Raw genomic sequence first — 23,782 nt, 5'->3', positions numbered from 1 at the left:
GACATGGTCTTCACTCAGCCTAAGGCCTCCTATTGCTGGCCCTTGACCCTTGACCCTGGTGTCTTGTGCAGGTCAGGATTTGCAGTGGGTCCGCCCGGTGCTAACCCGTCTTGACTCTCTTTCCCACATGTGGTCACTCAACACCTCTCAGGTTGGGGGCTTGGGTTTCCCTCTGGGCACTCACTTGGCTTCAGGGTCATACTCTGCCCAAATTCTCTTAAATTCGTCCAGGTGGTGGGGACCCAGGATGGACCAGTCCCTTGTCAGGTAGTCAAAGTTGTCCATGATGACGGCTACGAAGAGGTTGATGATCTGCAGAGGATGGGCACAGAGAGCTGTGGCTGCCAGGACCACGTGCTCGGAGGCCGGCGCTCCCAAAGGCCAGCCATGTGGCACCATGGAAACGCTGGCCTCCAGGACTTGGCTCTCTTGACTGAGGACCTGACCAGCTCCCCTCAGTTATGTGGCATGAACCCCACTGTGGGCTGGCAGTTTCCCTTACAGCCAGCTGCCAAGATGGGGCTGCCAAGGACAGGGGAGACTGTCCACCACCCTTCTGTCGTTCCTCATCAAAGTGCCAGAGATGCTGAAGTGGCCTCCTGTCCTTGGGCATGAAGGCAGGAGCCAAGAACAGACGAGGAGGAGGTGGCTGAGCTCACCCGGCCCAGCTCCTGCCCCTCCCAGCTTGTTGGGCCGTTCCAGGGATGCAGGCTTTCCAGCCCAGCCTGGACCGCACGCCCAGCACGCAAGGCCGCTGGCCCCATCCGGCTTACCAGGAAGGCGCAGAGCATGTAGAAGCTGATGAAGTAGAAGACGGCGAAGCTGCTGCCACAGGGCGTCTCCCCCTCCGTGCTGTTGCCCGGCTCTGACTCGGGGGCGCACTTCTTGCCAGGCATGCAGGCCAGCATGATGTCCTGCCAGGCCTCCCCAGTGGCGCACCTGTGACAGACCATGCCCAGAGCGGCTCACACAGCCGTCCTCCTGGGGGAACCACTGAATTGGGTCTGAAGCTTCTCAGGCCCCCAGCGCTGGCATATCCACAGAATATACACACACAACACTGTCTCCATGCCTGAAAGTTTTATGGGAAAGGTAACAGATTCCATCTTTTCTGCAAAGTCCCTTTTTCTGCAATTCCTGTTAAGTGTTGAGATTTAGCCATTTGGATACATTTTAGTTCTGGTTTGTTCACCCTGTGTAGCAGGTGCTCTATATTCCATTAGAGCCCACCGCCTGATGAGGCTTTTCCTTTCTATGCTGTCACCAGGGAGCCTGCAGCCACCGCGCAGGGCCTTCACGGAAGCTGGCTTCCAGGTGGACTCGCCAGTGGGCAGCAGGTGAGTCCTCCCTGTGCTTGACCCTGCTTGTTCTCCAAGCGTCCCTCCGACTCAGGCTCTGGCATCAGGCAGGAGAGATACCACTGCTCTACAGATGGGCCAGCTCTTTCCTCAGCTCCACCGGGGCGTGACTGACAAACGAGACTGTGAGCTGGAGTGCAGACCACAACGGTCTGCTGTGTGTGCCCGCTGGAAAGGACTCCCCCCACCTGATAACAAACTCATCCCCTCACAGCTTTATCCTATTTTGGTGAGAACATTTACGTTCTACTGTCTTAGCAAGTTTCAGTGATACGATCCGTGTCATCAACTACAGTCACCATTTTACAGCTCAGACCTCAGACCTCACTCATCTGACGGCTCAGAGTTTGTGCCCTTTTACTAGCCTCTCTCCAATCTGTCCACTGCCCCCCACCCCCGCCACTCCATTCCTCCCTCTTATATTCAGTTTCTGAGTTTAGACGTGTCAACGCTTGGTATTAATGAATTTCACGTGATGGGTGTGAAATAATAATGTACTGCTGTTTTAATTTGGTTTTAAAATGATGAAAAATCTTATTTCATCTGCTGAATGGCAGGTGTTTGCAGTCTGCCTCCTGGGCTGTCTTCCTGTTCATTTGCGGCATCTTCATACATTCTTTATATAAGTCCTCTGTTACACACCTCGTGACCAATGTCTTCCATTCTGTGGCTCGTTCCCAGCTCCACTGATGGTGTATTAAAAGAATAGAAGTTTTAAATTTCAGTGTGGTCAAATTGTAATTTTTCTTTAGTTTTGTGCTTTTTTTTGCATCATGTCTGAAAAATCCTGCTGCATTCTAGGTCGTAAAAATATCCTTCTATATGTTCTAAAGGATACAAAATTTGCTTTTCATAATAATTTCATAATAACCCTTACTGTAAAATTTATTTTGGGGTTTCATAGGAGATAGAAATATGCTTTATCTTCTTCTGTCCAGGCAACCAAATTAAAAAAAATTTTTTTTTTACTTATTTATTATTGGTTGTGCTGGGAGAACGTGAAAAAGCAAGGGAATTTCAGAAAATATCTACTTCTGCTTCACTGACTATGCTAAAGCCTTTGACTGTGTGGGTCACAACAAACTGGAAAATTCTTAAAGAGATGGGAATACCAGACCACCTGACCTGCCTCCTGAGAAACCTGTATGCAGGGCAAGAAGCAACAGTTGGAACCGGACATGGAACAATGGACTGGTTCAAAATTGGGAAAGGAGTATGTCAAGTGTGTATATTGTCACCCTGCTTATTTAACTATATGCAGAGTATATCACATGAAATGCCAGGCTCGATGAATCACAAGCTGAAATCAAGATTTCCGGGAGAAACATCAACAACCTCAGATATGCAGGTGATTATCACTCTAATGACAGAAAGCCAAGAGGAACTAAAGAGCCTCTCAATGAGGGTAAGAGGAGCAAGAAAAAGCTGGTTTAAAACTCAAAATTGAAAAAACTAAGATCATGGCATCTGGTCCCATCACTTCAAGACAAATAGAAGGGGAAAATTGGAAGCACTGACAAGATTTTATTTTCTTCAGCTCCAAAATCACTGCAGATGATGACTGCAGCCATGGAATTAAAAGACGCTTGCTCCTTGGAAGAATAGCTATGACAAACCTAGACCGCATATTAAAAAGCAGAGACATTACTTTGCCAACAAAGGTCCATATAGTCAAAGCTGCTATGGTTTTTCCAGCGGTCATGTACGGATGTGAGAGTTGGACCATAAAGAAGGCGTAGTGCCGAATAAGTGATGCTTTTGAACTGTGGTGTTGGAGAAGACTCTTGAGAGGCCCTTGGACTGCAAGGAAATCCAACCAGTCCATCCTAAAGGAGATCAGTCCTGGGTGTTCTTTGGAAGGACTGATGCTGAAGCTGAAACTCCAATACTTTGGCCACCTGATGTCAAGAACTGACTCACTGGAAAAGACCCTGATGCTGGGAGAGACTGAGGGCAGGAGGAGAAGGGGAGGGCAGAGGATGAGATGGTTGGATGCCGTCACTGACTCAAGGGATAGGAGTTTGAGCAAGCTCTGGGAGACGGAGAAGGGCAGGGAGGCCTGGCATGCTGCAGTCCAAGGGGTCACAAAGAATCCGACATGACTGAGCGACTGAACGACAACAATGATTTTGACCAAGTACCTCCCGTAAGTGGAATCGTACAGGAAACCTGGCCTTTTATGACTTGTTTCACTGAACATCATGGCCTCAAGGTTTGTCTCTGTCACAGTAGGTGTCAGAACGTCCTTCCTTTTCAAGGCTGAATCACGTTCCACTGTGTTGTACCCGCACTGTGCTCATCCATTCTTCTCTCAAAGGACCTACAGTTGCTGAGGCGCTGTAGCTACTGGGAATGCTGCTGCCATGAAGACAAGGGTGCAGGTGTCCCTTTGACGCCCTGCTTCCGATTCTTTCAGGTGTTAGTATATGCTCACATGTGGAACTGCTGGGCCATATGGAATTTTTCATCTATTTTTGATATTTTGAGGAACCATCATACTGTTCCTCCACAGCGGCTGTTGGCCTTTCACACTCGCACTAGAATTGCACAGATATCCCACTATCTCTGCCCCCTCAGCAGGACTTGTGCTCTCACAGGAGCCATCCTGATGGGGTGGGGTGGGGTCTCACTGTGGTCTTAACTTGCAGATCTCTGATGATTCGTGACGGTGAACATCTTTCATGCGCTCACTGGTCATTCACATATTTTCTTTGGAGCAATCCTCAACTTCTCTGCTCATTTCTAAGTTGCGTTGTTTCTCGTTGTCTTTGGCAATCCATTTCTTTGGCGTTTGTTTCTTCTTGAATTCTTGCCCTTTGGTTTACTTTTCTCGTCTTATTGCAAGGGATAAAACTTGTAGTATTGTGTTGAGACAGTGATGGTGTATGAGCTCATCTGTTATATTTATGGATTAGCTACTGCCTGATATGGAGGGAATGTTTGTGTCCCCTCAGAATTCGCATGTTGCAGCCCCAAACATCAGTGTGACAGTGCTGGCAGGCACTTAGGTTTAGAACAGGTAGTGGGGCTGGGGGTGCATGATGGGAGCAGCATCTTTATCCGAGCAGGAAAGAGACGCGCTCTCCTCTCTCTCCACAGCGTGGGGACACAGGCATCAGGACACTGTCTGCAGCCCAGGAAGAGGCTCCCACCAGGATGGGAATCATTGGTAACCTTGACCTTGAACTTCCAGCCTCCAGAAATGTGGGGAAGAAACACCTGCCGTTTGTGCCTCTCCATCTATCCATCCATCCGTGGCATTTGTTATGGCAGGCTGCCCAGACCAGAACATTATCTGTACATGAAAGAGGTTGTCTTCCTTTTTAAAATATTTATTTATTTGGCTGCATCGGGCCTCGGCTGTCAGAAAACCCACCTGAAGAGGAGCAGCACGGCCTGGGGGAAGGTCTGGAAGTTGTTGTTCCTGTTGATCTCTGTTGTGTCATTCAGGGCGATTTTCCCAAACACCTGGCAGCGGGGAGGATGGGGTCAGCGAGCCATGGACACAGGGGTCCTGGTTCCCACCCAGCATCCAATGGTCTTTTTAGGGGTCACAGCTGACCCTGGACAGACTGGCTCATAAGCTGAACAAAGTTCAGAGGGCCTTGTGGCGGCAGGCACCTGCTGCCTTGTCCAGCCCCCATCCCCAGCCCTCCACTTTGAACAAACATCCAAGAATAGCACCCCCAGCCCTTGGGAGGGGCCCTGGGAGAGCTGGTGGAGGCAGAGACTGCAACTCTGTCTTGTAGGGGCAAGGCTCACTGGCCTTCCTCTCTTTTGGCTGCAGATTCTAGACAACATTTTTTTTTTTTCTCTTTAAAAGAAAACTTCATTGAGGAATAATTAACAAATCATTGTGTAACTTGGGGGAGTTACTCTCTATAGGAAGCAGAATCCAGTGGGCCATGGGGAGAGAGGGTCTCTGAGCTGTGCACCCACGGGACACCATGGGGGTGGGGGGAGGAGTTCCACTTCCGGTGATCTCTCTGACCCCAGAAGGGGGGAGTTAGGGGAAGTGGGCTGGGGGCCAGGAGTCCGTCCTACCTGCATCCCGATCACAGCGTAGATGAAAAACAGCATCACGATCAGGAGGGCCACATACGGTAGGGCCTGCGGGACATGCATGCGTGAGGCCGGTGGCGGGACCCCTCCCTGCAGCAGCATCTCTGGAGCCACCAGCTGCTGCCAGGCTCTGGAGGCACTTTCAGGAGTCAGACAGATGTTCTGGGCACTGAGGGGAGCCTGAGCCTGGTGTTGACCCTTCCCCTCCCCTTGGTTTCAGGCACCTGAGATCTGGGGTGGGGGACCCAGAAAACTGGGCGCTGAGCTCGAGACAGCATGATGCCCCCTTGGCAGAAACTTCTAGAGTGAGCACAACGCCCTCCTGCCGCCCACCTGCCCTCATGCAGCTGGAGGGCCAGGGGGATGCCCACCAGCGCCCCCACAGCTATAAGCTGTTCCCCAGGTGCAGCAAAGGCAGGACCAAGGGGCCCTAAAAAAGAGCGAGATCCTGGCCCAAGCCTGCTTCCACCAGCATAGCTATGGGTGCTGGGCAGGCTTAACCTCTCTGAGCCTCAGTGTCCTTACCTGAGAAATGCGAGGAAAAGTAGTGACCTCAGGGATTTGGGGGTCTGGCTGACTTAAGGCCCACAAAATGCTCAGGCAGCACTGGCCTGTGGCTGGTCCCTGCATTTCACTTGCTCAGTGTCCCTGCCTCCTCCTGGGGAGGCCTCGGGCTCGCAGGGCATGGACGAAGCCTGCACACCTCCAGGTGGTGCCTCAGGCCCATGGGGTGTCTGTCCACCTTCAGGCCTGCTCCTCAGCCCCCTTCCCAGTCCAGGAACTGTCGGTGGTGGGTGAGTTTGTAGTCAACCATGGCTATGGGACTCTGGGGTATGCCTAGGCCTGATCCCCACTGAGACCACTCAGACCTCAGGAGCAGATGGCTGGGAGGGGTTGGGGAGGCACCTGTCCTGGTGGGTGGGGTGGAGTGCCCCGACAGCCCGGCCTCTTCCTCTGGCTGCAACTTCAGTCCTGCAACATGTTCAGGTGAGGACCCACCCTGAGCCTGTCCCTGGGCCCCTCCATACTGGGGATCTCTGTCTCAGGAAGCCCACAGTCAGGAGTTTCAGGTACAGGGGTCCCTATGCCAGTGTCTTCAGGAAGTTCGGGGACCTAACAGCTGTTCTTCTTCCAACCTCAGACGTGTATGAGACTCGTTAGACAGGGCAGGGCCAGGGCCAGCTATCCCACTTTTAGGAGGAAGTGACTCTTGGGAGCAGAGATCAGCCCTGCAGTTGGCAGCCCTGAGCCCCCTCGGGGACAACAGGTCCTGGGGAGTCTGGCGAAGTCTGCAAGCAGGTGTGAAGAGCAGACCCTGCTGGACCGCCTCTGGGAGGTGTTGACTGCCCAATGCTGATGACGCCTAAGCTGGGAGCACCATCCAGGGGGAGCAGGGGGGTGGGCAGGGCTGGCTACCTGGAAGGACTTGATGAAGGTCCACAGCAGTGTCCGGATGCCCTCCCCGCGGCTCAGCAGCTTGACCAGACGCATGACCCGGAAGAGGCGGAAGAAGGTGATGGAGATGCGAGAGTTCTCCTCCGCGTTCTGGGGCCGTTAACACAGCAGTTACCAGGCGGGTGGGCGGGCGAGGCTGCTCGGCACGGCCCGGGGTTGGGGTAGAGGTGAGCGGGGTGGTGGGCTGCACTAGACGCTCAGGCGCCCAGGGGTGGGAGGGCCTGCCCCTGGCCTTGGCAGCGCCCAGCAGTGCCCTGGCCCCGATCGTCTTCCCCAGCACCCCTAGTCTTCCCCACCTCTTTGTGGGGCGGGGTGGGGGGAACAGGTGATTCTGTAGGAATTCCGTCTGCTTTGAGATCTAGGCTGAGAACCACTCCAGGGGCCCCAGTCTCCCTCCTGCCCGGCCCGGCTCAGGGTCCTTCATTCCCAGTGGGACCGGCTCACTGCCAGGTGGCACTGGGGTCCTGGTGGGCTGCCCACGGAGGGGTCTTGCTCCCTGGCTGCCCAGACTCGGCACTCTAGGTGTCATCTCCCCAACTTTACACAGCACCCCCGCCCAGGCTGCGGGCTGGCCTGGGGTGTTGGTGCTGGAACCAGGCCTGGCTGCCCCCCTGCTGCCTTCCACCCGCCTTGAGCCTTGGTTTCCAGGCTGCAGACCTGGAAGGGTTGGGGGCACGGGCTGGGTGGGCCAGGGCAGCAAGAGTGAGCCCTGGATGAGTCCGGCCTGGGTGTGAGAGGACCAAGGGGCCCTGCTCAGGGTGTCCTGGAGGGGGCGGGGGCCAGAGCCGGCAGGCGCCTGGCCAGGTCTAAGGACAAGACTGGCTGCCCTGTCACCGTCTGCCTCCAGACCTCAGGGCACTCAGCACAGACAGACCCCTGACCCCCTCCTGCCCACATGGGACAGAGAGCTGGGGGTGCTGGCCCCGGGAGCTGGCTGGCTCCCCAGCGCTAGTGCAGCCCCCAGCCCTTTGACACCAGGAGAGAACGGACCTTTGGGTTTCCTGTTACTGCTCCTGCCGCAGGCCTCCTGCTTGGAGGCGTCTCTGGGTTGTTGCTGGGCCCTGTGTGGCCACCGCTTCTCAACTCTCAGCTCCTCTGGCTTTACTTCTAACCATCTCCAGGTCAGATCCGGCCTGACAACACCCATGAAAATCCCACCAGCATGGGAGCCCTCGTGTCCTGTGTCTAACCCTGCGGCTGCTCCAGGGGCCTCTCCTCTCATCTCCAACACAACAGGACACCCCAAGGAGCAGGTTCTGCATGTACCCGCACACCCTGCTCTGCCCCGGGAGAGGCTCACCTAGCCTTCTTTCTGAACCAAAGCTGCTCTCCAGGCAGGCCCAGGGCTGGGAGGAGCTGGCAGCAGGCCGCCCATCTCCCAATACGGGAAACCATCCGCCTGTGTGGTTTGAAGTCTTTGATGCCCTTCCTCTTTGCATACTTGAAATTCTACTTTCTCTCCTTAAAGAAGGTTGTGTCTACCAGAGGAGGATGCAGAGGCGGCTCAGGGATTTGTAACTTGGCCGTGGGCACTCCCCTACCCCACCATGCTCGGGAGGAGAGGAAGAAGAAAGTACCAGCTCACATGGAATCTCAGCTGTGTGGTGAGTTTGGGAAGTGGGTGCCACAGGGGCATCTACATCTGACTTGTTAAATAGCCAAACTCGAGCTTGTGGCCTGAGTGGTCCTGGGCGCCCGACACTGCAGGTGCCCAATGCTCTACTGACCAGGCGAGGGGCAGGACGGCCAGGGTCAGCCCTTCCAGCCATGGGCATGGGCTTTGTCAAGCAATGCCATCCTGGGTCTTGCCTCATCTGCTCACTTCGGGGCTTGGGGAATCAACCCACATTCCAGTCCTTTTACAAACTCACACTTGTTCCATGTACGAAGTCTCACTGCAGCCTCTTGGAGACAGCTGTTCCAAGGTGACCTCAAGGTCAATTGAAGTGGCTACTCTGTCACTTTAGTCAAAGACTCCTGCAGCAGGGGTGGCCCCAACCACACAGCCTGCTTTAGGGATGCAGGCATGTGGCCCATTCTAATGCCCCTCATAGGTAAGGATCCCACCTTAATCTCTCACTGGGGCCTTGATCAGAGCTCCCAGGAGCTGGTGATCAGGAGGGACTCACTGCCTCTCCACCTCCACTACATGACCTCTCCTTCCTCTTTCCCAGGGGCCTCACCATGGTGCAGGCCGGTGTCCCGTGCAAACCCCACACCAGATTAAGGCTGGAGATGCCAACAAGCAGGTCCTCAGGATGTTTAACAGGAACTGGCCCTCTGGTCTGATTCTCTCCCAGTGGCTTTTCAGACGGTCAAGGTCACAGTGAACTGCCACCCACAGGAAAGCTCACGGACGAAACATCACACCAACAGCACTGACAGATCGCAGACCAGGCAGGCAAGGCGCATGGCAGACACGGGTGGGTGACATGCATCGGGGCCGGGCTCCGAGATGCCGGGGGTTGGGGGAGGCAGTGGGGACGTTAGGGGGGGTCACAGAAGCTGAGAGCGTGGTCTGGAGGCTCGGTCTTACCATAAAGGGAGAGCATTGGGTATGTTCAGCTGGCTTTAAAGAAAGGCAGACAGAGATAAGCTGTAATGAGTCTCCCAGGAAGAGGCCCGCGTTCTAGGTCTCGGCGACACAGGAGCAACCCAGTGGCAGCAGAGGGCAGGAGGGCCAGGCGCGGGGGCCCCGGCCTGGCAGGCACGGGGCATGTCCGCCACCGGCTCCCACCCAGCCAGGCTCTTGGGTATTCTGCCCGGAACCATCTCTGGTGACAGACTGACTAATTCATACTCGTTATCACTGAGGTCTTCTGGATTCTGAAGGTGGATTTTGTGTATTTTTAATCAGCTCTGTGTCCTGAGACAGCCTCCAGGGGCTGGCACTGCACACACCTACCCAGCACTGCCAGCTGAAGCTGAAAGGCCTTGCCTGTGCCCCTGGCCGCTTTTGGCCCACAGGTGTTTGAGCCAAGGAGCCCTGAGGCGGTGACCCTCCAGGTTCCAGGGAGGACTGAGGTTTGGGTACCCCTGTGTGGCAGGGCCAGCCTTCGAGCTGAGATTCCTGGTCCCCGGGTATGGACTGTGGCCACAGGCATGAGATAATGAGTGTGGACTTGGTTTTTAAATTTGAAAGCCCTACACACAATTGAGGACATTAGTGTTAATGCCCTGAGAAGCTGTCCTCACAGGCCTGACCACGGGCTCACTAGGGGGCAGGGGACTGGCTGCAGGCGAGCTTTGGGCAGCCCAGAGCTGCACCTGGGGAGGCACCCTGCCTTTTGGCCCCTGGACGGTCCTGGCCCCCAGAGCCGCCAACTCCACCTTCACTCCACCTCTACAGCCGCCCTCCACTGTCAGAGCGTTGCTCCTGTGTTTTGTTCTCAAGGTACAAACAAAGACAACGTATAACAGGGCTTCTGAAGGACGGAATTGTGCACAACCAGACATTTGCTCACAGGCTGAAAATTCTTCTTTGGTAATAGATTTCTCAGCAAATTCCTTTTTTTCCCAAAGCAAGTTGGGAGGTGTCCTTTTTGCGGACTGGCGGGGACACAGGATGAGGGATGGGAGGAGGAGGGAAGAGAGAGGAGGCCACTCTGGTCACTTGTGGACCACGGCCGAGGGCTGTCCCTGCTCCCCGAGGGGCCTGGCTGCCAGGTCCATCCACGTGCCTGCAGGGGGCGGGTGTCTAGGACGGGACAGCAGGCCGGGACGGAACATGGAGACAGACACAGACACACACGCACACGTATGCACGCGGGAAGCTTCTGGTTGGTTGGGCCTGTGCCCCGCATGAACACCCAGGAGCTTCGTGTTTCAGGGGTTCTGTGGGCGAGGGGCACAAGGCCTCCATACACATTTAGGGCTGGGGCTCTGGCCACTGCTTCCATCTGGATGCACCCTGAAAACCACCAGAGCTGCCCATACTCCTAACATCCCTGGGCAGAGGCTTGAAGTCTTCTGGTCAACCGCAGCCTGAATGGGACCAGAAGGGCTGACTCGGAGGGCCCGCCCACCTGGGTCACCTGGCCCAGCCCAGTGAGCCTTGGCCAAGACAGAATTAAAACTACTTATTTTACTTCTTAAACATTCAGTATTCTTCCTTTGGGATATTAGGTTTTTTTTATGTTATTTTTTAAGCATAACTTTTTGTTGTTTCTTTTTTGCCTGTGCTGCCCAGAACATGGAACTTTAGTTTCCTGGCCAGGGATCAGATCCATGTCCCTTGCAGGACTCTGGGGGCTGAACTGGGGAGCCCCGTTTGTGCTGGCAGTCATGCAGGGAGTGGTTGGAGCCTCAGGAGCCACACTGTTGTTCATCTGCAGCCTGATAGCCCGCCATGTGCTGTTACCAACAGAATTCATACTACACGGGGCTGATTACAAGATTACTAGGATTGTTTTATTTTCCTTGGGAGGAACAGTCATTCAAGCAGACAACCAACAAGAGGAGCTCGAACAAAGTAAGTTTGTCACGAGCACTCACAACACAAAGTCCCATATGTGGGTGGTGTGGGGTGGGGCAGATAGAGACAGAGAGAGAGAGACAGAGATGGACACAGTGAGCCTGATGGGTGGAGAACAGACTCAAGGAAACGAATAAGCAGAAGCAGGAAGTGACGAGAGAGTGAGTGCTTTGGGGGCGTGGTCAGTGTTTTGGGGCCAGAGATTGGCTCCCTCACTTGCTCCACGAGCTTAGGGAACAGTTGAGGTCCCTCAGCTGTGGATGGTCTTTGGCTGAGCTGGCTGCTGGGGACAAGCATCACCCGCTGACTCGAGGGCTGGCCGTGTGGTGGAACAGGGCTGTGACCTGCCTGCTTCCTTCTGTCCAGTTGTCTGATTTAGGGCAGAGGGGGGTTGAAGGGCTTCCCTGGTGGCACTAGTGATAAAGCATCCACCTGCCAATGTAGGAGACGTAAGAGATGCGGGTTTGATCTCTAGGTCGGGAAGATCCCCTGGAGGAAGAAATGGCTATCCACTCCAGTATTCCTGCCTGGAGAACCCCATGGACAGTGGAGCCTGGCAGGCTACAGTCCACGGGGTGGCAGAGTCAGACACGGCTGAAGCAACAGAGCACGCACGCACAGGGGGCTGCATGTGGAAAGAAAAACAGAATGGGGCAGGAGAGGAAAGGAAATGAGATGGGAAACACATGTACACCCATGGCTGATTCATGTCAATGTATGGCAAAATCACTACAATGTAAAGTAGCTCCAATTAAATTAAAAAAAAAAAAAAGAAAGGAAATGAGATGACAGAAAGGGAAAGGGTCTTGGTCAGAAGGCTCAGAGCGAGTGGGTCCCCATTGGGTCCTGGCTGTCAGGACGCTGGACAGCTAATATGGCCAAGCTGAGAACCCCCTCCAGGGGCCTCTTGGTGCAGGCCCGAGGGAAGGATCTTCCTCCAGGCCTTGACTTTGGGACACTCTCTGCCCCTACCCTGGAGGCCTGATCAATCTGCTGCCCAGCACAGGGACCTCGTTCTGCAGGTGGAGGCTAGACTCAGGAAGCGGCTCCCCGCGTCCACCTGGACTGCAGCCTGTCGGGGCCCCGCTCATGGCTGGCGAGCAGGGCTCTGCTCAACCTCTCTGGGCCAGCTTCACTTACAATCAGAGGAGAAAGTGCCCTTCAGGACAGGGGGAGGCCAAGGTCCACCTTCTCACTAGGGGTCGTGCTCCTGAAGGCCTCACGTCCACACCCAAGGTGCTTCGCTAGGTCCAGCCTCACCTCTGTTCTTTTAAAGGCATTGTTACTTCCTGGCAGGCAGCTTCCTGAGTCAATACCGCCCTCTGTGACCAGTGTTTTGGGAACAAGGCGCCTTGGTGGCTTGTTGGAGGCACTGGGTGGGGATGGCACTGAGGAGGGGAGGGGCTCGAAGGGGCTCCAGGAGCGGGGGTGGGGGCGGCACAGGAAGGGGGCAAGGATCATGGCTCCCCCCTCAGCTTGGCCCGAGACCATCAGTCTGATTTAATCGACCTCAGAAGCAACCCAGGCCAGGCAGACCACTGCCATCTGGACACTGACGTCTGTTCTGGCCCCTCGGCCGTGGTGGGGGCAGGGAAGCTGGGCAGGGAGCCAGGCATGGTCTGTGGGTTGGGTGGAGGGAGGGAGGCTCTGACTCAGCCCGGGTGGGCGTGCAGCAGACGCTCTGACTCAGGACATGGCCAAAGTGGGAGCCAGTGAGGGCAGTCGTTGGAAGCCAGGCCCATGAGTCTGTGGTTAAAAGACAGCTGGTTCCAGGAGCCAGGTGGGCAGCAACCACGTGGGGCCCCAGCATGCATCCCGGAAGCTCTGAGCCGAGTCCTGTCCCGTCCGTGTCCCCTCCGCCCACTTTCTCCTCCTGTCCAGCAGGCAGTGGGTGTGCGCGGGGGTGCTCCACACTTCTTGTGCCCTTTGGTCTCCAAGCCCCACTGGTCCACAGGCCGGGTGTCCAAGCATCCCCACGTGAGTGTTCCGACTCCATGGCCCCCGATCTCCACACGTGGACCTGCCAGGAGGTGTCCAGCCCCGAGGTGAGTTGTTGCTCTTGGCCACATGGCTTCCTTGTCCCCAGCTAGGGACACCTGTGTTTCTGACGAAGGACCTGGGCCTCCCAACACTTCCTGTCACTGTCAGCAGGGGAGGGAGGTTGCGGGGCGGGTGGGGGGAGGTGCTGGCTGAACCCCTGGAAGCTTCCACGGATTTCCTTCTGGAAAAAGAATTTGAGACTTGAGGGACAGAGGAGGAGCGGGGCTTCCTCAGGGACATGAGGAGAAGGAGGAGGAGGAGGTGCCGTGTCGGGAGGGGCTAGGCATCTGGGCCACAGACATGGACAGCTGGGGCCCGGGGCCTCCTCCGGTCACATCGTGGGATCCAAGGCATCTTCCAGAGCAAGGGGGTTGTCCTGAGCCAGAGGGCTCATGCCTGGATGGCTGTGTCCCCCTTCCAAATGGTGGAGCGGCTTCATCCTTGATTCCTGTGCACAGCAAACAGGTCCCTGGACCATGGACACCTCTTCCTAAAGGTGCCAAAACCTCCCCTTCGTGCTCAGGGGAAGCCCCAAAGCTGGTGCTCTCCCTGAGCCCCCGCCCTGCTCGTCCTGCCCAGGGACCCACAAGGGCATCACCGCACTTGCTTCAGGTCTTTGCTGCTGCTGCTGCCGCTCAGTCGTGTCTGACTCTGTGACCCCACGGGCTGCAGCACGCCAGATTTCCCTGCCCTTCACCATCTGCCAGAGCCTGCTCACATTCGTGTCCACTGAGTTGATGCCATCCAACCATCTCATCCTCTGTCGTCCCCTTTTCCTCCTGCCTTCAATCTTTCCCAGCATTAGTGTCTTTTCCAATGAGTTGGCTCTTTGCATCAGGTGGTCAAAATATTGGAGCTTCAGCATCAGTCCTTCCAATGAATATTCAGGGTTGATTTCCTTTAGGATTGACTAGTTTGATCTTGTGTCCAAGGGGCTCTCAAGAGTTTTCTCCAGCACCACAATTCGAAAACATTAATGCTTCAGTGTTCAGTCTTCTTTAGGGTCCAACTCTCACATCTATACATCACTACTGGAAAAACCATAGCTTTGACTATATACACCTTTGTCCATAAAGTGATGTCTCTGCTTTTTAATACCATCTAGGTTTGTCATAGCTTTTCTACCAAGTAGCAGTGTGTTTTCTTTCCATTTTTAGGTTTTTGCTTTGTTTAGACTCACCTCTTCACTACAGCTCATCTTCCGAGAACAGCACCTGTCTTCTCTGCTCCCCACCTTCTGATGCTCTCACTTGGTACTTCTCATCTTTCGCATACTGTGAGACTTCCGGCTTTCTGTGCCTGATCATCCCCTGGCTCTAGGATGCTGGCTTTTGAGGACGGGATTCTGTTTGGTCCACGAGGGATCCCAGGTGCCCGGCACACAGAAGGCAATGATGGTTTCTAGGAAGCCCACCTCCCTAGGGGGCACCAGAGCCTGGGAGAGGCGGGAGGACGGAGCTGTTGAAGAGAAGGGGGTGAATCTGAACCTGGGCAGTATCTAGAGGGATGAAGTCAGCATCTGGTGATTTCAGGAAAGACAAAGATGAGGAGTTACAGATGAGGAGCCTCCAGAAATCCTAAGGCTGGAATGGAACGTTCATCCCAGAAGGGAGGTTTGGTGAAGAAAGGAGAACTAGAAAACTCAAGGTGGGGGGCGGAGCTGGAGCAGTACCCAGCAAAGTCTTGGTGCTGAGCTCTTCCCTGCCCCAGGGAGTGCCAGGCCCCAGGCTGCTGCTGGCAGGAGGCAGAACCTGCAGTAGAGGGCCCTGCCTGGGGATAAAGTGCCACTGTTCCTGTAACTGGACCCCCTGATCCTGGCTGCCGTCCAGGTGCAGGGCCATGTCCCTGCTATAGGCCAGGCCTGTCTGGCTTGAGTTACAGGCAGGAGTCAGTGAGCTTGCCTTGATCCTGCCACACCCGCCAACCAAGAGTCCAGCGCCTCTGGGAACAAGGGCTGTGAGTCTGTGATTGGCAGGGGTATTGGCAGGGAGCTTGGAAAGAATGTCCTTGGCTTGGTGCCACGTTCTCTCCCCTTCGACAGTGCTCTACAGTGTATGCCAGGCTTCTACATGAATGCTCTTAGCTGAGCTTCAATACCTGGCAGTAATATCACGCTCCCCAGACCATGGAGGAGCAGCATTAGGACTCCAGCCCTCTGGCCCCTGCCTGGGGTGACAAGATGCATCTCCTAACTGCATGTGTGGGAGGGAAGGGAAACAGTGGAGGTTGCATGGAGGGTCTCCAGTCCCCGCTTTGCTCTCCATTACAGGCACTCTCCCCGTTCTATCTCCGGACCACCCTCCCCATGACTTCTGACAGACTCCTGCATCTATGGAGTGAGGAGCATCTCCACGTGGGCGTGGGCAAAGGAAGCCTGGGAGGAGCTGAGTGGCTTCCAGCTGGAAGGGGAGCTGGCCTGTAACTTCTTGTTTTGAAAATAAAAGACCTCCTGTGGTTCTTTCGGATATAAACCATGGAACATATGGGCTGAGCCAATCCTGGCCAGCAGGAGGCCATGCACGAGAGGGGGATGTGGGATTCACGTGTTAACAAAGGGCACCGCGGACGAGACAGACAGCAGTGCTAGCCCCAGGTGTGGGGAGCCAGCCACCCTGGGAGGCCTGGGCTCCAGTCGAGGGGCGGGAAAGGCACTGATGGGCTGCACCTTCACCTATGCTCAATTTCACCTGTGCTCAACCTCACCTGTGCCCCGCCCTCACCCATGCCATGCCCTCACCTGTTCCCTGGCCAATGGGGATGATCACCCTTGACTGTTAGGCTCAGGGGGATGGACTCCAGAGCTCGAGGCCATGACGACTTGTAAATGGAAACCGTGTACAGATGGTGGTTTTGCATGTGATGCCACTCGCCAGTCCTGGGGTCCTGCACCACCCCAACCCCGACAGCCAATTTTGGGGGTAGGAATTTTATATCCTAGAAAATTTTCCTTTGTCTTTACTTTTTGTTTAAAAACAGCAGTCAGCTCAGTCACTTAGTCATGTCTGACTCTTTGTGACCCCATGGACTGCAGCACACCAGGCTTCCCTGTCCTTCACTATATCCCTGAGTTTGCTCAAACTCATGTCCATTGAGTTGGTGATGCCATCCAACCATCTCATCCTCTGTTGTTCCCTTTTCCTCCTGCATTCAATCTTTCCCAGCACCAGAGTCTTTTCCAATGAGTCAGTTCTTTACGTTAGGTGGCCAAAGTATTCGAGCTTCAGTTTTAGCATCAGTCCTTCCAATGAATATTCAGGACTGGTTTCCTTTAGGATTGACTGGTTTGATTTCCTTCCTGTCCAAGGACTCTCAAGATTCTTCTTCAGCACCACAGTTTGAAAGCATCAATTCTTCCATGCTCAGCTTTTTTTATGGTCCAACTTTCACATCTATACATGACTACCAGAAAAACCACAGCTTTGACTAGACAGATCTTTTGTCGGTAGTCTCTGCTTTTTAATATGCTGTCTAGGTTTGTCATAGCTTTTCTTCCAAGGAGCAAGTATCTTTTAATTTCATGGCTGCAGTCACCGTCTGCAGTGATTTTGGAGAAGATAAAGTCTCTCACTGCTTCCACTGTTTCCCCATCTATATGCCATGAAGTGATGGGACCAGAGGCTATGATCTTAGTTTTTTGAATGTTGGAATTTTAAGCCAGGTTTTTCACTCTCTTCTTTCACTTCGATCAAGAGGCTTTTTAGTTCTTTGCTTTCTGCCATAAGGGTGGTGTCATCTGCATATCTGAGGTTACTGATATTTCTCCTTGCAATCTTGATTCCAGCTTGTGCTTCATCCAGGCTGGCATTTCACCTGATGTACTCTAAGTTAAATAAGCAAGATGACAATATGCAGCCTTGACATACTCCTTTCCCAATGGGGAACCAGTCCATTGTTCCACGTTCAGTTCTAACTGCTGCTTCCTGACCTGCTACAGATTTCTCAGGAGGCAGGTAAGGTGGTCTGGTATTCTCATCTCTTTAAGAATGTTCCACAGTTTGTTGTGATCCACACAGTCAAAGGCTTTGGTGTAGTCAATGAAGCAGATGTTTTTCTGGAATTCTCTTGCTTTTTCTATGATCCAATGGATGTTGGCAATTTGATCTCTGGTTCCCCTGCCTTTTCTAAATCCAGCTTACACATTTGGAAATTCTCAGTTCATGTACTGTTGAAGCCTCACTTGGAGAATTTTGAGCATTACTTTGCTAGCATGTGAGATGAGTGCAATTGTGCGGTAGTTTGAGCATTCTTGTAGCTCAGTTGGTAAAGAATCTGCCTGCAGTGCAGGAGACCCGGGTTCGATCCCTGGGTTGGGAAGATCCCCTGGAGAAGGAAATGGCAACCCACTCCAGTATCCTTGCCTGGAAAATCTCATGGACAGAGGAGCCTGGTGGACTGCAGTCCATGGGGTCACAAAGAGTTGGGCACGACTGAGCGACTAACACTAACTTGAGCATTCTTTGGCATTGGAATGAAAACTCACCTTTTCCAGGCTTGTGGCCACTGCTGAGTTTTCCAAGTTTGCTGGCATATTGAGTGCAGGACTTTAACAGCATCATCTTTTAGGATTTGAAATAGTTCAGCTGGAATTCCATGACTTGCACTAGCTTTGTTTGTAGTGATGCTTCCTAAGGACCACTGACTTCGCACTCCAGGATGTCTGGCTACAGGTGAGGATCACACCATCATGGTTATCTGGGTCATGAAGATCTTTTTTGTACAGTTCTTCTGGGTATTCTTATCACCTCTTAATATCTTCAGCTTCTGTTAGGTCCATACCATTTCTGTCCTTTATTGTGCCTATCTTTGCATGAAATGCTCCCTTGGTAGCTCTAATTTTCTTGAACAGATCTCTAGGCTTTCCCATTCTGTTTTTTTCTGCTAGTTCTTTTCATTGATCTCTTAGGAAGGCTTTCTTTTCTCTCCTTGCTAGTTTTTGGAATTCTGCATTCACATGGATATATCTTTCCTTTTCTCCTTTGCCTTTCATTTTTGTGTGTGTAAATGCATGTGCACAGAAAAAAAACATCAGGCTGAGTGGTGACGTGGGCCTGGCCACAGTGGCCTTCTGGCCTAACCCCAGAAGACCCTGGGACTGGGTGTGTCTTGTGCACCAGGGGCCTCTCTGCTGTTACCTTCCTGCCCTTGGTTCCTGCACAGACCCCCACAGAGATCCCTCCTCCAGAGGCAGGCCCACCCTGACCTTCCCTGGTCTCCCCCGAGAGGGCCCCTTGGTTTGAGCACAGGGCCCTGGTCAAGGATATGCATGTACAGGGATCCGAGAGCAACCCGGGGCCACATGGAGGAGCAGGGAGTGGTGCGAGGGAGAAGAGGCCTAGGTTAGGGGGAGCTCAGTTTCCTTGTGCTCCAATGATTTACCGGATAAGGTCAAGGAAGTGCGTGTGCGCGGGAGTTTACACACACACACACACACACACACACACACACACACACCACAAGACAAAGACAACCCCAGGGGATCCCTGAGACAGAGGGGCAACCAAATCTGGGCAGTGGGTCAAGCAGGGAGAGGCGAGGTTGACAGCAGGATGTAACGGACTCCTCCCAGCATCCACCCCCGGGAAGGGGCAGACAGGCTTCTGATGGGGAATCAGGACAAGAAGTAATGTCAGTTAAGTGACTGGCAGCCAGCTTTGGGGTGGGGTAAGGACTGGGGTAGAGGGGCTGACGGTCATGGGGGGTTTCTGACACCTTAGATCAGAACCCTTCAGCATCTGCTCTGAGCTGTTACTCAACGGTTCAGTGCATCAACATTTGTGCAAACATTATCAAGTCTCTTAACCAATAAAAAACTATGACAAGGAACTAAACCACACATGTTAAAGACCAGCCGCAAGAGGGCTTGCCTACAGAGAGAGAGAGAAGGTTGAGCATGCCGGGGACAGACGAGCGTGTGCAGGGGTTGAAGACTGTCTAGGAGGGGCAGCTCCCAGGAGCAGGCGCAGGAGGCCCTGGAGCCAGGCTGGGGGGCGGGCCAGGGAGAGCCAGGCAGGGGCAAGGCTGGTCCTCAGGGCAGGTTCATGTGGGGCCAGGTGCTCCACAGTAAGCAGAAGGGGGGCTGGGGGGAGGAGCCCTCTCCAGAGAAGAGGGATACAAGTGTTCTCCCAGTGAGGGGCCCTTCCAGCATGAAAACGGGGCTGGGTGGGCTGAGAGGGCTGGTCAAGTAGGAGCCTCTGCCTGCCCGGGGTCCTCAGGAGAGGCTTTTCCCGGATGCCGGAGCAGGAAGGGGCTGGGTCCCCGCCCCGGCAGCTGCCCAGGGGTTGTAGACAGCCCTCCATCGCCTTACTCTGGGGCCCTGGGGCTGCGTCCTCCTAGACAGTGTGCATCATGCCAGGCTGATTGTAAAGAGGAGAGGAAGGGATGCAGGAGTCAGAACTCGGAAGGAGAGGAGGGCCTAACTCGTTCCAAATGTTAGAAAAAGAGAATAAAGAAATTTCAAGATAATGCAACAAGAAAAAAATCCTTTAAACCAATTTAAACAAACAAATGAGAATAACAAAGTGGAAATGAGCTGGGAGGAGGAGAGGAGGCAAAGGAGAGCGATGGGGGTGAGCGTGAGGCAGGCACGGCGTCACAGGGCGGGACGCCGGTACTTACGTTTACCTCGGTGATGGCTATATCAACAATGCTACCCACAACAATCAAGGCGTCAAATGTGTTCCATGCATCACAGAAATAGTGCTGCATGGGCAGAGGAGCCGAGGGAGGGAGGGAGAGAAAAACCAGCGACAAAGGAAACAAAACAAAAGGAAGAGGAAAATGAAAACAAAACAAAAAAAAAGCATGAAAGAAAGGAGAGAAGAGAAAAAAATGAGAAAAGAAAGAGGTTATGTGGGCATACTGGACCCCTTACCACTCCACAGTTCTGGAGGTGCATGCCTGCACCTGTTGCTCACGGAGCCTGACAAAAGTGGGTTAGTCGGGGGCCGGGCGGGCGTCCGGGAGGAGCGGGAGCCTTTGCCCGGCCCGGCGGAGTGGGGACAGTGGCGGGGCTCACGTCCCCCAGGACGGCGGCAGGTGCGAGAGAAAGCATGACTGGAGCGGGTAAAACAGGAAACCAAAAAATAAACCAAAGGAGGTGAAGAGAGAGGGGGGCACGGAGGCGTCCTGGGCAGAGTCATACTCACATTCGTCTCACTGAGAATGACGTCAATTACGCTGCCAATTACGATCAGGAAGTCAAAGACATTCCAGGGGTCACTAAAGTAGCCCTACACGGGGCGGCAGGACGGGAGTGAAAAGGAAGGTTAGACAGACAGGCACAGAGCCCGCGGGGCCGCCCGGCGCTGCTGGAGTCCGAGCCCAGGAGGGGCGGCCGGCCCACCCCCCAACCTGCCTTCCCGGGTGCCCCTCCTTAGACCCGGCCCCTGGCCACCCTTCCTGTGTCCCCAGCACCTCCCAGGCCTCCGACTCTCTTGTCCGAGGGCTGCCTGCAGGGACGGAGGTGACAAGGGGCAGGGCCCTTGAGGCGTGATCTGGGAATCACAAGCACCATCGGTGTGGTCCAGGTGGGTGGCCAGGCCCTTGGGCTCGGTGGTGACTCAGGTGAAGCTCACGATGACGAGGGGGCCACATCATCAGAGCAGCATCTACAACCAGGTCACCCTCGTGCCAGCCCCGGATGGGCATTAGCCCTGGATTTGCCTCTGTCCAGAGGCTTTCCTCACTTCAAGGGGATGGAGGCTGGGTCAGGTCCAAAGCCTGGGAATGTGTGTGTGGGGGACCTGGACTGAGTCTCCAAAGCCCCGTCCCCAGCATCATCACTGTGACCAGCACCCTGCTGAGACGCCCTGAGAGAACAGGGCTCTCACAGCCTGCAGGCAGGGTGGGGGCCTGGGAGGAGGCCTCTTGGGAGGAGCACACTGGCCGTCATGCCTGGTGCCTGGCAGGGAGCAGGGTGCTGAACACACCCCCCTGTCCTGCACATGTGGATTTTGCCTGTTTTACACTGTATTTGGGGAAGGGAACAGACGCATGTTTTTGAAACATTTCTGGAAGCATGTGGATGACTGACTGTCTCCATTTCCATGAGGAGTCCTAGGTAGGCAAACTCTCTACAAAGACAGGACGGGTCCTCTCAGAGTGGAGGGGTCAGGGAGTAATGCTCTGGGACACGCGGATGCACACTCGCGGTTCAGGATTCCAGGAGTTGGGCGGCTACTCTCCCGGAGGGTGGAGTGGGGAGGGTCAGCACCAGGGGAATGTGTCTACTTTAAGAGAGGACATCTGCCCCTTTGGTCTTTCCGGGGAAGCCCCTGACTCTAAGCGTCTCCCAGGCCCCCTTCCCTAGCCCTCCTGGGGGTGGCCAACTCTCCCTCTGTGTTCCTGACTCTTAGGAGCCAGGCGTCTTCTGTTTGCCCATTTCTCCCAGCTCCATCCTGCTCCTCGACCCCTCACTTCCCAGCTGTGCCCCCTTTCAGCTGGATCACAAGACATGCTGTCCAGGCCATTCTCATTACTCTTAGTGCGGAGGTCAGGTCACAGGGACAGGGCCTTCTCAGTTCCCAAGCATTTCTGCCCATGTAGGCAGAAATGCCACCACAAAGCCTCTGGACAACCGGCAGGGAGTGGAGGTTGGCTCAAGGCATGGGGGAAGTGAGGGTCACTTGGAACCCTGGCCATCTTGTCAGCTTCCTCGAGTGTTTCTCTGAATATCACAGGGCCCCTGGGGCAGAAAGAGACTTGCTCTCCCATTTGAGCTGTGAGCAGGAAAGAACCAACCCCTCCTGGGTGCTGACATGGCATTTCAGGCACATGGGAAGCGCCGGTTTTGAGGGCAGGGGGACAGAGTGAGGACCCCAAACGAAGGACAAATGTGCATGTGTTCAACATCACTTTTGGAAAACGCTGGGGAGCTACCTCCAGGGGGGAAAACGGTTTCAGGAGGGAAGGGGTAGGGGGTTCAGGCAGAGAGAGGATGGAAGCAGGAACCAGAAAAGAGTCCAGGACGTCCCGCATCCAGCCTAGAAAACCCGGCGACAGAGCGTTATTGGGGCCAAGGGGAGGAGAGAGGGCGGCGGGCATCTTGTTCGCAGGGAAGACTGGAGTCTCCGGTTCACCAGAGGGACCTGGAACAGACGGGTGGGTCACCTGGGTCCGCAGTGCGGCTGAGGGGAGAGACAAGGGAGGAAGGCAGGCAGAAGCGGTGGACAGGAGGTTAACAGCGGGCGAGCACAGGGCAGGAGCCAGGCCCTGGGACCCTGCAACCCGCCCCCATGAAAGCATCGCCTGTCACCCCTGCTCTCTGGTTGCACAGGGACTGGGCCGCCCCCCTTGGAGGCTCCCTCTGCTCACGTCCTGCCTTGCCCTCTGCAGGCTGTGCTGCTGGGGCCTTCAGTTGACCTATCTGACCTGTGGGTCCAGGGCCTCCACTGGCGGCAGAGCCCACCAGTTCCCACCCAGAGGAGGTTTACACATGGCCCGAGCAGGGGGTTGACAGGGTCCCTTTAAGATGCCAGCCCCCCTGACCCATCCACCCCCATTCTATCAATCTTCCAAGCTGGACCATGGACACGGCTTGATTCAGCTCTCAGGCCCTCCTCCACCCCGTTCCACACCCACCCCAGAAACAGCTGACGCCTTCCAGGAGGTCAGTGGCTGCCAGGACACACCTGCCAATCCCCAGGGGGATGGGACTTGTTTGCTGGAAATTTCGGGTGACACAGGTTTGTGGGGTGATGGAGGAAGCAGACCGGGAAAATGCCACAGACTTTCAGAAGTCCAGCTGACCGGAGCCAGGTCACACACCCCTTTTCTCCTTGGTGGAAGTCAGGGTCAGGAAAAGGGTTTCTGGGCTCTCCCTTAACTGGTGAACCAAACCTCTCAAGGTCCAGCTCCTCAGAGCCAGGCAGGGCTGGTCACTGGGATAGCGCTTTGGGCTGGAAGCCTTCTCTAAGCCTGCAGGGTTAGCGGACCCCCAGCCTGGGGTTGACGGGCCAGCATCTGCTAGGAACTATCCCTTCTCCTGAGTGCTCCAACCCTCTACTCACTGGCTTATGGACCCAACCAGCCCTGGCTTCAGCCCATTGTTTCTGGGAAGGAGAGACTGCTGCCCTAGCATCCCATGATGCACTGCACCTGCGTGAGAATTCGGACTTCTCCTCTCTCGGATCATCTGTGCCCCAATTCACTCCATGCCTGGAGCTGTTCCAAGCTGAAGGAGGCGGTGTAGTGCGTGAGCCCTGGAGGCAGGGTGTCTGGGTTCGAGTCCTCCCTCTGCAACTTCCTGGCTGGGTGACCCTGAGCAGATGACCGCATCTCTCTGCGCCGAGGTTTTCCCACCTATGACGACCTTCCAGTGATGGTTGGGGGCGAGGTGGGACACAGGCGAGCCCTGCACCTGCCAGAAGCCCAGTGTGTCCAGCAACTGTCAGGG

The 23,782-nt window shown here is 54.9% G+C and overlaps 1 protein-coding gene and 1 long non-coding RNA gene across 2 annotated transcripts in view; one reads left to right on the top strand and one right to left on the bottom strand.

Moving 5' to 3' along the window:
- Positions 1-23,782, bottom strand: part of CACNA1C (calcium voltage-gated channel subunit alpha1 C) — a 386,005-nt gene that overhangs the window by 14,489 nt on the left and 347,734 nt on the right. Inside the window, exons 30-37 of the mRNA XM_052641427.1 lie at positions 20,535-20,618; positions 20,005-20,088; positions 9,412-9,444; positions 6,837-6,965; positions 5,403-5,468; positions 4,735-4,826; positions 774-939; positions 185-312 (exon numbers count right to left, since the gene is read on the bottom strand). Of these exons, the coding sequence (XP_052497387.1) occupies positions 185-312; positions 774-939; positions 4,735-4,826; positions 5,403-5,468; positions 6,837-6,965; positions 9,412-9,444; positions 20,005-20,088; positions 20,535-20,618 (782 nt within the window). The remainder of the gene's footprint in view (positions 1-184; positions 313-773; positions 940-4,734; positions 4,827-5,402; positions 5,469-6,836; positions 6,966-9,411; positions 9,445-20,004; positions 20,089-20,534; positions 20,619-23,782) is intronic.
- On the top strand, positions 13,160-15,775 carry LOC128048947 (uncharacterized). The gene is made up of 3 exons (XR_008199417.1): positions 13,160-13,394; positions 14,547-14,665; positions 15,659-15,775. It is a non-coding gene; the product is annotated as an uncharacterized LOC128048947 (long non-coding RNA).

The sequence above is a fragment of the Budorcas taxicolor genome, chromosome 5 (genome assembly GCF_023091745.1).
Source record: "Budorcas taxicolor isolate Tak-1 chromosome 5, Takin1.1, whole genome shotgun sequence".
Lineage (NCBI taxonomy): Eukaryota > Metazoa > Chordata > Mammalia > Artiodactyla > Bovidae > Budorcas > Budorcas taxicolor.
Note: the sequence above shows the minus strand (reverse complement) of the source record. Positions and strands in the feature narration are given on the sequence as shown.